Here is a 13,856-nt window from a genome sequence, read left to right on the forward strand (position 1 = left end):
AAGTAGCTAGTGTTGATGAGGAAATTATTATTTTATTACCAAAAAAACCATTTGCTAACATTGGACAAGTAGGCATGCCAGAGTTGTGATGAACTTAGTGCTGGCGCTGGACTGGTGATACGCCAGCACGATGTAGGATACTGCTGACGTGTTCTCCAACGCCACCACTATCTTTTAGCAATGGCGCCATATTAGTGGTGTCGTGTGTCTACGCCAGCAAGGCTGTTTTTGGCATGCCATAGCTAGGCTTTTCTCCACTAGTGCGTGTATCCAAACAACCGGGCTGGGATTTTATGTCCGTGTAGAAGATGCAAACTAATTGTCATCTTGGATCCCTTTGACCATAGCAGTTTGAAGACGCACCTACTCATGCATGGTTTCATGGATGGCTATACTCCGTGGATAATTGAAGATGATGATGAGGATGTCCACATAGCAGGCAATAATGACATGGGGCTAGACGAAGAGATGACCGACAATGGACCCGAAGACGAGGACGTGGGACATGGCGGCGGAGAAGAGGCCGGACACAGCGGGGGAGAGGTCGTACACGGCGGAGAAGAGGCTAGACACGACGGAGAAGAGGCGGATATGCCGCAGTCTTCGACACGACTAAGTTCAGTCATGCAGGACCCTCATGTTCGAGACTTGCTTCGCAAGAATACAACTAGTGACAGAGCTACTTCTAGAGAGGAGGCCAAGTAGGCGCAACTGGAGGTAGACTAGAAGACTCCATTGTATGACAGTTGCGATCCCGAAGTGACCCGCTTGAGTTTCATGCTCGAACTTCTAAATAAGAAGGCCAAAAACAAATGGACAGATGCAACCCTCGATGAGCATTTGAAGTATTTACATAATAAATGTCTTCCCGCAGGGAACATGTGTCCTACTATTGTCGATGAGGCCAAGAAGATCGTGTGCCCTGTTGACCCGCCCCACATTAGATACCATGCATGCATCAAAGATTGCATCATTTATCGGAAGGAGCATGCGAAAAAACCAGCTGTCCGATGTGCAATGCTTCTCGATGCAAGAAGGCCGGGAAGAAATCTCCTCAGAAAGTTGTATGGTACTTACCGACCACTCCCCGTCTGCAGCGTTATTCCATAGATCCTAAGGAGCAAAGCTCATGCGCTGGCACTCATAGAGGGTGAAGCCCGACGACAGAGATAATCCAAAGCTGAGATACCTCGCGGATGCTAGCCAGTGGCAAGCATTCAACGCCGAATATGGATATTTCGCAGATGATGCAAGGAACATCTTGCTTGGCACGAGTACATATGGGATGAATCCGTTTGGCAACTAGAACACCAACCATAGAATATGGCCCGTGTTTGTATTGATGTATAACATCCTCCCTCACTACTGCAGGAATGCCCAGCAGTGGTGGGTGCAAAAAGCCTAGTAGTGGCGGTCCAGACTCTCAGGGTCCCCCGCCACTGACCTCCCACCACTGCTATAAACCCATCAGTGGCGGGCGCTCGCTCGCCACTGGTACGTAGCTTTCGATGGCGGGATTTCTAACCTGCCCGCCACAAATTGCTTCTCTTGCCCGCCCCAGCTGCCACCTTAGTTGTTGCTGTTCAAAAGTGCTACCAGTCGCTACAGCAAATGGGATGAGCACGGACGATTCTCAATATAACTGAAGCATAAGGAATTATTTTGAAAACAAACCCTCAAATAATTCAGTAACACTTGAAAGTTGTCCGACTTAAGAAACAAACATCAATGCATCACATTCATCTTAACATACTAATTAATTAACTAACAGTTCTCCGACTGATATATTCATGACTTATTTCTAAACACAATCAACAACAACCATCATCTGATAGTCGTTGCGGTTGCTCTTCCTTATAGTCATTACCACAAGGGTGTCCACCCTTAGTTCTCTCTTTCCCTTCATGAAGTCCCGTCAACCGGACTCATGGAATGATATGCGCCCATCGGATTCCGTCTTATATTGGACCTCCATGACAGGACCTCTTGGTCCATGGATTACTCCAGCGGTGCCGACGACGGAAATGTCCACTCCGGAAAACATCTTCAAAGGTAACTTCTGAACTCCCCATCGTTAAGAGAAAATAGAGAGCACACAATATTAGACATCTCACCATACTTGGTTATGACCAAAAAGAGATGAAAGAATATAAAACATCTCACCATAACTTTTTTGACCATGTTGGTTTTTGTTAGATGGTGCACAAAGGGCTTCCCCAAGAAGGCCAAAGAGGATGGTAACATCGTTTTCACATTAGTTGTCTCGTCCCGAGTAAGCTTCTTCATGCTTTAAGAAAAAAATGCAGAAAGCATAGGACCACCATCTTCATGTTCGATGTCCTCATCTTCATCTTGGGTGTCCTCATCTTCATATTGGATGTACTCATCTTCATCTTGTCTCTCGATGTCATCTTGGTCATCTTGGTTGTCGATGTCATCATGTTCATCTTGATCTTTATCATCCTGGTCATCGTCATCATCATCGCTATGGACATATAATGTCCTTAACCTATTCACCTCTCCTTTTAAGGAAAAGGCTATGAGTTCTCTTCCTTTGAAATTGTTGACTACAATGTACAGCTCCCATCCATCATCATATACGATGGTTTTATTCTTTCCTTTGCGCAGATCTAATTCGAATTCCCGCTCCTCATCATCCTCAACACGTTACCATATGAATTATTGTAGTGTTCCCTTATGTTGCATGGGACACACTGTGAAATGGTTAATAATCAACAATAAATTTAGTAAAACAGTTAAACAAATGATCAGAATTCAATACAAATTCAAGTTAAAGACCGTTACCACTGATTTTTGAAACCCCTTTCTCAAAAATACCTCGAACTGCACTGTAGTTTCAAGACTATCCATACATGAATTTTGGCAGACCTTACAGATCTTACACCTCATGGTCCCTAATAATGATTTTGAAGCAGTGATTAATTGTAAATTTTTCACATGAATACTAAATTATGAAAGTATTAGTGAGACGAGGAACCGTCTAAGAAGGGTCCGAGAAAATTCGATGACCCGAGTGCAACCCCATCCCTTCAAATTAAGAAGCTAACACGGAATAACACACAAATTTGGCATGACCTTTGCTTAATATTGAATACATTGAGTACCAGAAATTTAATGAAACGAAAGTTGACAACGTTTCACCAAAACGTTGGCACTCATTTTCAAGTGTCTAATAAGCCCAAGCAATTGTCAAACGTAATAAAATGCAATTAGCACTTTATAAATTAGCTTATTGTACCAAGGTCTATGAATTTCTATATCAATTCCATGACCCGAATGCAACCCCATCCCTTCAAATAAAGAAGCTAACACCGAACAAAACAAAAATTTGGCATGTCCTTTGCTTAATATTGAATACATTGAGTACCAGAAATTTGTTGAAACGGAAGTTAATCAATGTTTCGCCAAAATGTTGGCACTCATTTTCAAGTGTCTAATAAGCCCAAGCAGTTCTCAAACGTAAGAAAATGCAATTAACACTTTATAAATTAGCTTATCTTACCAAGGTCTATGAGTTTCTCTATCAATTCCATGGCCTGAATGCAACCTCATCCCTTCGAATTGCGGTCCAACCCACGCTGCTACTATGTAGAGTTAGGAGTAGCACGTGTCAGACCAACACTACCCCCACAAGTTAGTTGTAGTGCCGTAGCAGTAGCGCGGACACTGTTTACTGACTTCATTGTTGATTATTAACTGCTGCATAGTGTGTCCCATGCAACATAAGGGAAGACTTGAACAATTCATATGGTAACATGTTGTAATTTGAGGATGATGAGGAGCACGAGTTTGAATTAGATCTACGCAAAGGAAATAATAAAACCATCATATATGGCGATGGATGGTAGCAGTACATTGTAGTGAACAATTTTAAAGGAGGAGAACTCATAGCCTTTTCCTTAAAAGGAGAGGCGAACAGGTTAAGGACATTATATGTCAACAACGATGATGATGACGATGACCAGGGTGATAAAGATCAAGATGAACACGTTGATATCGACAACCAAGATGACCAAGATGACATCGACAACCAAGATGCAGATGAGGACATCCAATATGAAGATAAGGACACCCAAGATGAAGATGAGGACACCCTAGCAATGGCTACAAGTTAGCTGTAGCGTCGTAGCAGTAGCGTGGGCACCCGCGCTACTGCTAGCCCAAAAACCAGCGCTACTGCTACGACGCTACAGCTAACTTGACATCCACTATGGCGCTGGTTTTTGGGCTAGCCCTCGCACGGCTAGCCCTCGACACTGGCCACCACAATTTGACATCCACTATGGCGTCTCTCGCACGGCTAACTCGACCACGGCTACACCACCCTACGCTCTCGGCTACATCGACATCGGCGCCAAGCACTATCACCTCGCTTGAGCAACTTGTCAGCTTCCTCTGCAGCCCACGCTTCCACGATGCTCCCACTGTGACTGCGGGGGGATGTGAGCCCTGCCGGTTGCTATTCTCTCTAGTCTGACCGTCCGCGACGCTCCTTTTGTTCGCAACGCTAGCGCTATGTGACTGCGAGGGGATGTTAGAGATATATTTGGTTTACATGTATTTTTTTAGTTTAGGATTTCTTATCCGTCTCCTACCTTATCTCTAGGAGAGGCTTCTTGCCCTCCAAGTCTATACTCCTATATATAGTCTCCCGTGAGGCTCAATACAACATCCAACACATTATGCCAATCCTTCCTCTATATTCCATCTAATACTCCTAAACAAGTTTCCTCTATTTCAATGTGCAAGATTTATTTGTGATGATATTGGTCATTATATTAAGCATACTTTTGACTCAGGATAACATGTAATGTTTCTATTCCTCTATATGTACATCTTTTTATGTTATCAATTCTAATAATTTCATGAATACAAAATCAATTAGCTGGTGTTTCAACTCTTAGGTGTGTATGAGCATTTACAAGCCGTATAATGTGATATGAGGGTGAAAACCTAGAAGTTGATACATAACTCTTAGAGGGAAGAGTATTCCTAGTATTCTTCGCTAGCTTCAATGCGATGGTACTTGCAAAAAATAATTTGAACTTGAATTACCATATGAACTAATGAACTTATTCCCTCAAATGTATCAAACTCATGCATGGTAAACCATTACTTTCCTCGGGTTCACGGTCTATATTTTTGTTGTTGTTGATACTGAGAAGCAAGCACACTTTTTACACAAGCTAACATGGAAGCTTATATTCCTCCATACCTCCACCTTTTCTGATTAATTTTGGATGCTTTCATGAACACCAAATCTAATAGCTAGGTGTTGCAACTTTAGGTGTCCATCAACAATTAATTGTGCGTTCGTCATGTGAGATTAGAGGCAAATCTAGAAGTTGATAGAAAATTAAACATAATATGATGAAATTTTAACACAGAAGGATCTAGAGAGAGTATTCCCAGTATTCTTCTCTGGTATCAATGCCTTTGAATTTGCCATAAATAAATCGTCCGAGAATAAGTAGAAATTACAACACGGAGTATGTAGTGGTGAACAATATATATATATATATATATATATATATATATATATATATATATATATATATATATATATATATATATATCAAGGGCATAAGGAAGACGTCAAGCAAAGAGGGATCTGGGGCTTGGGGCCTACCCCTAAATGACCAAAATAAAAAATGTTGCAGCGCGCTTCTGGCTCGAGCACGCGAAACGGCCTACTTGTGTTAAGAGACCTAAGTTCTGCTCTATAATATATTACCGAACATTATGTCGTAACGCCCAATTAATTTATTTTTGTATTCAAATCAACAGCAGGTCTGAAGTCTTTCCCATTTTTATTTTGGGATAGCTAAAAAAAACCTTTTGTAGATCAGTGTTTACTTCACATTCTTTTTTTGGAAGAAATAATAGGCAGAGAAAAACTTATGTACAATTATCGGGATTTCCAGGGACCAAACTGCTAGGGCACAGTTCTCACTTGGGATTAGCGCAGGAGTAACGTTAAATACCAAAGCTAGGGATCGATTCCCTTCACTCTCACCCACCTCGTTTCCAGTCCAATTGTCCAAACATCCTACCCCTTTGAATCGCGGTCCTGCCATGGCGGCGCCGCGACCATGGTCCAGCCTCCACCTAGACCTTCTCTCCCGTATATTCCTCCTCTTGTTGTGCGTCGCCAACCACGTGAGGGCGTCCGCCGTGAACAAGCACTGGCGCGGGGTCGCGCTGCAGAATCCGTCGCCACTGCCATCCCTCCTCATGCCGTCCACCGCCAGGACCGAGATCTATCGGATCTTCGGCGGCTTCGCCGATCCGCGCCCGCCCCTCGCCGCTGAGGGGCGAGCAGAGCGTTTCTGCGGCTCGGCTCCGGGCGGCTGGTTCGTGGTCGCATCCCCGCACTGGCGCGGCCACGCCCTGCTGAACGTCCGCACGGGCGTGTGCGTCCCCCTGCCGGACCGCGTCACGTGCCCCATGATGATCCGCGCAGCCGCCATGTCTGCCGCGCCGCCGTCCGGCGGCTGCTTCATCGCCGCCATGACGTCCAGCCAGACCAACATGGCGTTCTGGCGCCCGGGGATGGACCGCTGGTTGTCGGCGCCGGTGGGGAGGAAGCCGCCGGAACCGCGCGACGCCCAGGACCTGACTTTCCACGACGGCTGGTTCTGCGTCGTTGACTCAGACGATGACCTCTTCTGCTACAGGACAGAAATCGCCCCTGCTGGACCTGGAGACGGCGGCACTTCGCTTACTATTCATCATATCGCTTACAAGATCCGTCGTCACCCCTTGATGGACACGACGGAACACGGAGAGATCGTCTCTCGCTACGTCCTGCCATCCGCCTCCGGTGCCGACCTGCTCATGGTGTGGAGGTTCATCTCGCCGGCGAGGGGCGGCACGTGGCGGTTCCAGGTCTTCAGGCTACAGAAGCCACAGGACGGATTGCCGGCTTGCTGGCGCTCGTACCAGATGAGCGGGCAGGTGCTCTTCGTCGGCCGGGCCTGCTCCAAGGCCTTCGACACGGGCCACACCGGCAGCCCGGGCTACATCTACTTCCTCGACGACGTCTACCCTGGTGGTCCGGACAGAGTCCTCCAGCAGAACGAGTATCCCTGCGCCGATACCGGCGGGTTGCGTTACTCAGTCCCCGACGAGATCGAGATCGTGCGGTGCCTGCCATCCACACCCCCCTCGGACACCTCGCCCTGCATTTGGTACCACCATTAATGAATGGAGCTATACCCAGCAGCTTCAGTTTGAGGCATCCCATCGATCATAGAGATTTCCATCAGTTCGTTACATAGAGGCTTTGTCATTCGACTTTGCTCCTGGTCAATGTTTCATTGTTGTTGTTGTCGTCGATGGTTGTTGTTGTAAGATGTGAAACTGAATGTTCCATATCCAGTTTGTTGTATTTGTTCTCAATTTGAAGGCTGTTTTGGAACTCATTTCATCTACATGAAATTGTGAACTATCTAGACTCCATGCTACCAGCTACCTATATATTTGCTTACCCAAGTAGGAGTATCATTTTCTGGTGTAAATTCTACTTCAGATTTTGATATTTTCCGCACTATTTTCAGTAGTGCACACAATTTCTGACTGTATCGTATGATTGCATCCGTCACTGGCAGAGGTGCTTTTCATGTCTCCCTTGTTTGCATAACACGTAAGAACCAGCGCCGGTTGATCAGATGATCTGCAACTGAATATTAGATGTTTGTTCATGTATAGAGATCAACAAGTACTGATTATATCGAGTCTTATATAGGTGTTTTAGACTGCATGCTTATATATGTTGTTTGAATTGCGTATTGATTTCTGGTGTAAATTCTAGCTAGTTCAGTTTATGATGTTTTCCGCCGTATTTCCAGTAGTGCACACAATTTGTGATTGTATCGTATGGTTGTATCTGTCAGTGGCAGAGGTGTTTTTCATGTCTCCCTTGTTTGCATTACACGTAAGAACCAGCGCCAGTTGATGAGATGATCTGCAACTGAATATTTGATGTCTGTTCAGGTATAGAGTTCAACTAGTACAGATTGTCAAAGGTGGCGGCGAGTTGCGTGCCCCGTCGGGTCTTCTTCGCCCGGGGGAGTTTAGTCAAGAGGGCGGCGCCGTGGCACGGTGGAGAGCTTTGGGAGAGGCAGAGCATGGTCATGAGGTGAGGGGCAGTGGTCATCTGGGCGCGCCGGCTCGCGAGTCGGAGGTAGCGCCGCGGCGGGACCCCGGAGGCAGCGGATCATGGTTAGGAGGTACGGTGGCAAGGAGCAGCGGCAGGGACTCGTTGCGAAGGCCGGGGCATGCGGTGCGCCTCCTGTTCTTGTCGGCGTGGTGGCCGAAGGCGGTGCGTTGGGGAGTTTGGTGGCTGAACGGACTGGAGCTCGGCGCTCGGCCCATTGACTCGTGACACGGAGTGCCGTGGTCGATGTCTGCATGTGGGGGGAGAAGTGTGTTGGCCTCCCGTGTGTGATTCCTCAGACGCAGCTACGACATGGCTCACTGCCAGGAGTGGCATGTCCAACCCTTGCCGGCGGTGCGAGTGGATGTTGGTGGTGTTGGTTTGGAGCTTGTCTTCTTCGACCGTGCAGTAGTTGGATGTTGGTCTGCATGCTCTCGGTCGTGAGATGGATCGGTGTTCCATGATGGCTTGATCATGACGGTGAGGTGTTGCACCAGCGGCGGTGTACCCCCTGCATCGACTGATTGGCCAAATCCGGTGGTAGGAATGCGAGGTGTGCGATGGTTTGGATGAAAATCCTGCTCGTCTTCAGTCGAAAGTGGCGACGATGGCACCTATGGGTATCGTTTCCCTCCTTGGAGGCATCGTCGAGGTGTGTTGGCATCTCTCCTCCTTTATCAGGTTGAGGTCTCCGGGCGAAAGCCTTGGTCTGTTGTAGGATCGGCGATGGGTGACGTTTGACGGCATTGCTCTGTTGAGAGCATCGCAGGAAAAGGCTTGGCTTGGAGGTCCTGTGATGTGGTTCTCTTGTGTTTGCCACTGGTCAGGGTTGATCTTCGTGGGCGCTATGTATGCAGCTGATGGTGCTCCACGATGATGGCTTTTTCTGGTACGGCCGAGTCCCGCTATCCACTCGCCATCTCCTCTTTTCCATTCATGGGTGGGTAGTGCGTTGGCAAAGATTGGTTGGCTGAAGTCGTTGCTCTTCGTGGTGTTTGGCATTTTTTGTGACGCGGCTAGATGCTTGGTTTAGGGCAGGCCCTTTGCGTTGTGTTTGTAATTGTTCTGGTGGCTAATCTGTTGATTAGCTCGGGTGTGGAGTTTTTGCTACATTCGTTGTTCGCAACCTGTTGTCGTGTCTGGTAATTCAACTTCTGCCTTCTATAAAAACATGGTACTCTTAGGTGTATTGTCGAAAAAATAAACTTCCGAACTGATTGTTTGATGTGTTTTAGCGGCATATACTTATGAATTAAATTGTTGATGTTGTTGTCATTGAAACTGAAAGTTCCATATTCAGTTTGTTTTATCCCCTTAATTTGAAGGCTTTTTCAAACACAGTTCATCTATGAAATTGTGAAGTATTTAGACTGCTATTAGCTACCTATACATAGGTTGTTTGATTTCGATATGCTTCTCATTTTTTTTCTGGCTTCCTAGTATGATTTTCTGCTGTAAATTGTAATTCAAATATTTATATTTGCCACCATATTTCAGTAGTGTACAGAATTTCTGATTGTATCGTATGATTATTGCATCTGTCAGTGCCTAGGTGTTTTTCATGTCTCTCCTGTTTGTATTGAGATGAGATGATCTGCAACTGAGTATTTGATGTGTGTTTATGTATACAACTAGTACTGAATGAATGTTAGACTCTAGTGTTTGCCAGACCCTTGTTCACTTTTCAGCTGAATCTTTGATGTGTTTTAGCGGCATATACTTATTATATGTTTCCCATTTATGCCACCGAGGAAACCACACTTCCTTGAATACAAGATCATAAATGGGCACACAGCAGCTAGTTTAATGTTGTGCTGGACAATGCTAATAAAAGTTATGATACTACATTGGATTTCATTATCAAGCCATTATATCTAAGCTCTACGGGGTATGTTTACTATGCCCTCGTGGCGCCATTAATTGTATCTAGGAAGAGCATATATACATAGCCAGAGCAGACTGAGCCAAACCAAATGGGGCAGGTTGGTTCACTTTCCGGAGAATATTTCCCATGTTCATATATATAACCAATTAGCTTTTTTATTTTATATTATAACATGGAAATATAATGTTACTTTTCCATTGATTTGTAATCCGCAAGACCACCAAAACGAAAGAAGGGGTCCACGGATGAACGTAGGCCAAAGTTTTATGTTTTGTTGTTAGTAGTGTTTAAACGATCAGTGATGCATCTTACTAGTTTAACCATCGTCCATCGACTTGTATTCTCTCCTAAGCTAGCAATGTCATGGTTGAGCTTCAATGACATGATTTAATTTTGCCTCGTATATCTTCTAATCCTCCAATCCAGGATGGGGAGCCAACACTCAATTGTTAAATCCAGGATGGGGAGCCAACACCATATAATTCCACTATTGCTTTATCTATTTGACAAAGGCGTGCAAACAAAGATAAAAGTCATGGCCAAGAGCATTGTACAACTCAATGAAGGAAAGCTAGATGGTTCATATTCACTGCAAACCAACTTATATATGTGTCGTGTTGCTGCTAACGGGATTTACATCACTTCTACAAGCACAGCATCAGTGGGATCCCACGCGGAGTACCGTTAGGATTAATAATGATGCTATGTCGGAACTGTCCTAGTGTTGGCGATACCTTGACAATTCATGAATTTCACGATCTGGCGAAGGCTTTTGCCCGTCAGGCCATTGTATTGTGGAAACTCGGATTGCACTTAATCAAGTGGCCGGTTTGGCTGGTACACTCGGTTTTGATATGAGCTTTTGCGTTGCAAGTAGTGGTCGTAGAGGGCTGGCTTTGTAGAAAAATTGGGGAAGATTGATGTTAACATGGAAATAAAAAGACCCACGAATGTAGTAGGAGTAATACTATAGTTGTAGTTTAATAGGAGGAAACGAATGGAACCGGCGGGCAGGTGCACCCATTTTGATTTGTCTTTTAGTAATTCCATGAGTGGTCGAAAAATCATGATTTATTTTGGCAACAAACTTTCTCAAGCATTACGATTGCGAAAAATAATTTGCAAAGAACTGACTTTTGTGATATTGTTGACGAAAAATACAAAACCAACACTATATTGGAGGTACTACTAAATCTATATTGTCCTGGGATTTTTTTAATTTTCGCTCAGGTTTTTTTGCGTGAGTTTTTCTTTGTCAAATTTTTTATACGAGTATCACAGTCGGCCAAGTATGTTTAAAAAAGTTTCAAACTTTTTTGACTTTTCTCCAAATCAGGTTCATCTACAACCAGGTTTATCAGGGTATTTTCCTAGTATATTACTCCCTCCATTCCATAATGTAGTTCGTATAGATATTTTTCAAAAGTCAAACCATATTGTAAACTTTGACCATATTTATATAAAATATATTTATATATAGAATATCAAACGCATAACATAGAGACATATCAGTTATGCCATGTTGTATATATTATTGTAGATATAGACAGTTTTCTCTAAGAACTTGGTAAAAGTTTATTTAGTTTGACTCAGAAAATCTAAGAGCACTACATTATGAAACAGAGGTGTATGTATGAATTTTGATCTCTTTATACTGCTGCATGCCTATAATGGTGTTTGATTTTTATACGCTTCTCATTTTTCTGGCTCCTTGTTAGGTTAAAGATTTTATGCCGTACATTATACTTGAGAATTTGAGATCCATTTAGAGACTGAATAGTATCTTCAGTAGTGCACAGAATTTTCGAGTATATTCCATGCTTGCATCTATCGGCGCCAGAGGTTGATCTCTATGGTTGCGTGTAAGAACCAGCACACAATAGATACACATACAGTAAATAACGACCGCTGACTGAATATGTAGTAGACTCCCTCATTTACTTCTTAATATGTTTCCATTGTGATTATGTTATTATGTGTTTTTATTTTGTTATTGTGGCTTCCAATAGTTTATAGGCTGTGTTTGTTTGGGCTTCAGTTTCAACAGTTTCAGCTGTGGACTTGCTGTGCTGGCAAAACTGCTGTGCTGAGGAAACAACTGTAGTGAAGGTTAGCTGTTTGGCAACACAGCTGTGGAAACGACTTTGAGCTGATGAAAAGCCCGAAATACCCTTAGAGTACTGAGGTCAGTGTAACTTGTTGATTCAGGGTTAATAGATTGTTTAAATGGTATTTTGACTGACAGGGAATGATTTGTTCTATGGTAATGCATAAAACCTTTTATAATAATAATTTTCTCACTTTCTTGCTCATATATACATAGAATAATAGTGAGCAAAAGAATTATGTTGTCACATCGCTAGTCCATGCAAGTCACAATTGCCCGTACAATACAAAAGATAGTCCATATAACTAATAATCCAAACTCCATCGGTCCTAAAATTCTTGTCTTAGATTTGTCTAAATACGGATGTATCAAGTCACATTTTATTATTAGATACATCCATATCTAGACAAATATAAGACAAGAATTTTGGGACGGAGAGAGTACAAAAGAGAGCTAAAGGATTAGACCGTCCATTATAATTCATAATCCGTACATATAATTAGATGTCCGTACAAATCTGGCGGAACCGGAGCTCTCGCAGGGGAATAGGACGGATGGCAATTTGGTTGTAAATCTGGACAAAGGGCAGGGTTAGCGCTGGGAAAACTGCCTATTGCGAGCAGCTTCGCAGCGAAAGTACGCGGCGAGGTGCTTTGGGCTATACCACGTAAAACTGGCCGAAACTGATATGGGCTTTGCACACAAAACTGCTCTATTTTAGCTGTTTGGTACAGCTTTAGCTTTTTCTTACAGGAAACTGTCTACAAAAGCTGAAACAAACACAGCCATAGTGTTTTAGATGTACCATTTAACAACCATTGTGTTCCTCACTATTTTTTATTTTCCCCTGAACTAAATGTGCCTACAGTAGACTATATCATACCTAGGGTAACAACAAGGATTGTGGTGCACAGAAACCTAAAAAAACATCAAGCGACATTAAGCAGGACTATGCTTATTTTGCAGAGCATAGGCCCAACAAAACAATTTTGCCTTCTCACAGAAACATGTCAATATGGACAAGCAGATATACAAAGGACAATGGAATATATATTTTAAATAGGATAACTGAAGGCGGAAATAGGGATTATAGCAGTGGAATAAAGAGTGCTGCCTTTTTTTCTTTTATTTTCTCTTTGAGATTCTGCTTTTTTGGCAAACTCAAGCCCTCAAAGAGGGCTCAACTTTATTGAGATCAGCATCCCATACAGTGTACAGAGACAAGTTTCCCTAGAGGAATGTCCTCAAAAGCCAGTATGAAATTAACATCTAGAGGCTTTACTGCATCAGATAGAGCAAGCAGAGGAAGATCTACAAGTGAAAGCCTTCTTAGCCAGAAGGTGAGCAAGGAGATTCTTGATCCTTGGAATATGTGTGACCATGAGAGAGTTTAGGCTAGATGTAAGATTGTAGAAATCTGTAAGTATTGGCCTGATACTCCAATAATGTCCCAGCCTTGCCATTAAATTCCTTTCTTCAGCAACTTTGACCAAAGTCCTTTAATCATAAAATGAAGAAAATAGAGTTCCATCCCAAGGCTTTGAATACCGAACCAGCTAGGAGTAGGCCCATCGCTTCAGATTGTAAAACAAAGAAAATCATAAATTTTCACCTACTTTCATCATTGGTAGCACGTTAGTAGCAACATCTAGGTCAAACGCTGCTATGGTGTGATGCCTTAGCAG

The 13,856-nt window shown here is 43.6% G+C and overlaps 1 protein-coding gene across 1 annotated transcript; it reads left to right on the plus strand.

Annotated features, from left to right (window-relative positions):
• Nucleotides 1–6,096: 6,096 nt before the first annotated feature.
• On the plus strand, nt 6,097–7,461 carry LOC109780565 (uncharacterized). Its single transcript, XM_020339147.3, has one exon. The coding sequence runs from the start codon at nt 6,097–6,099 to the stop codon at nt 7,222–7,224; it is 1,128 nt and encodes a 375-aa protein (XP_020194736.1). The 3' UTR covers nt 7,225–7,461.
• Nucleotides 7,462–13,856: the final 6,395 nt, after the last annotated feature.

This window comes from Aegilops tauschii, chromosome 5, assembly GCF_002575655.3.
Source record: "Aegilops tauschii subsp. strangulata cultivar AL8/78 chromosome 5, Aet v6.0, whole genome shotgun sequence".
NCBI lineage: Eukaryota > Viridiplantae > Streptophyta > Magnoliopsida > Poales > Poaceae > Aegilops > Aegilops tauschii.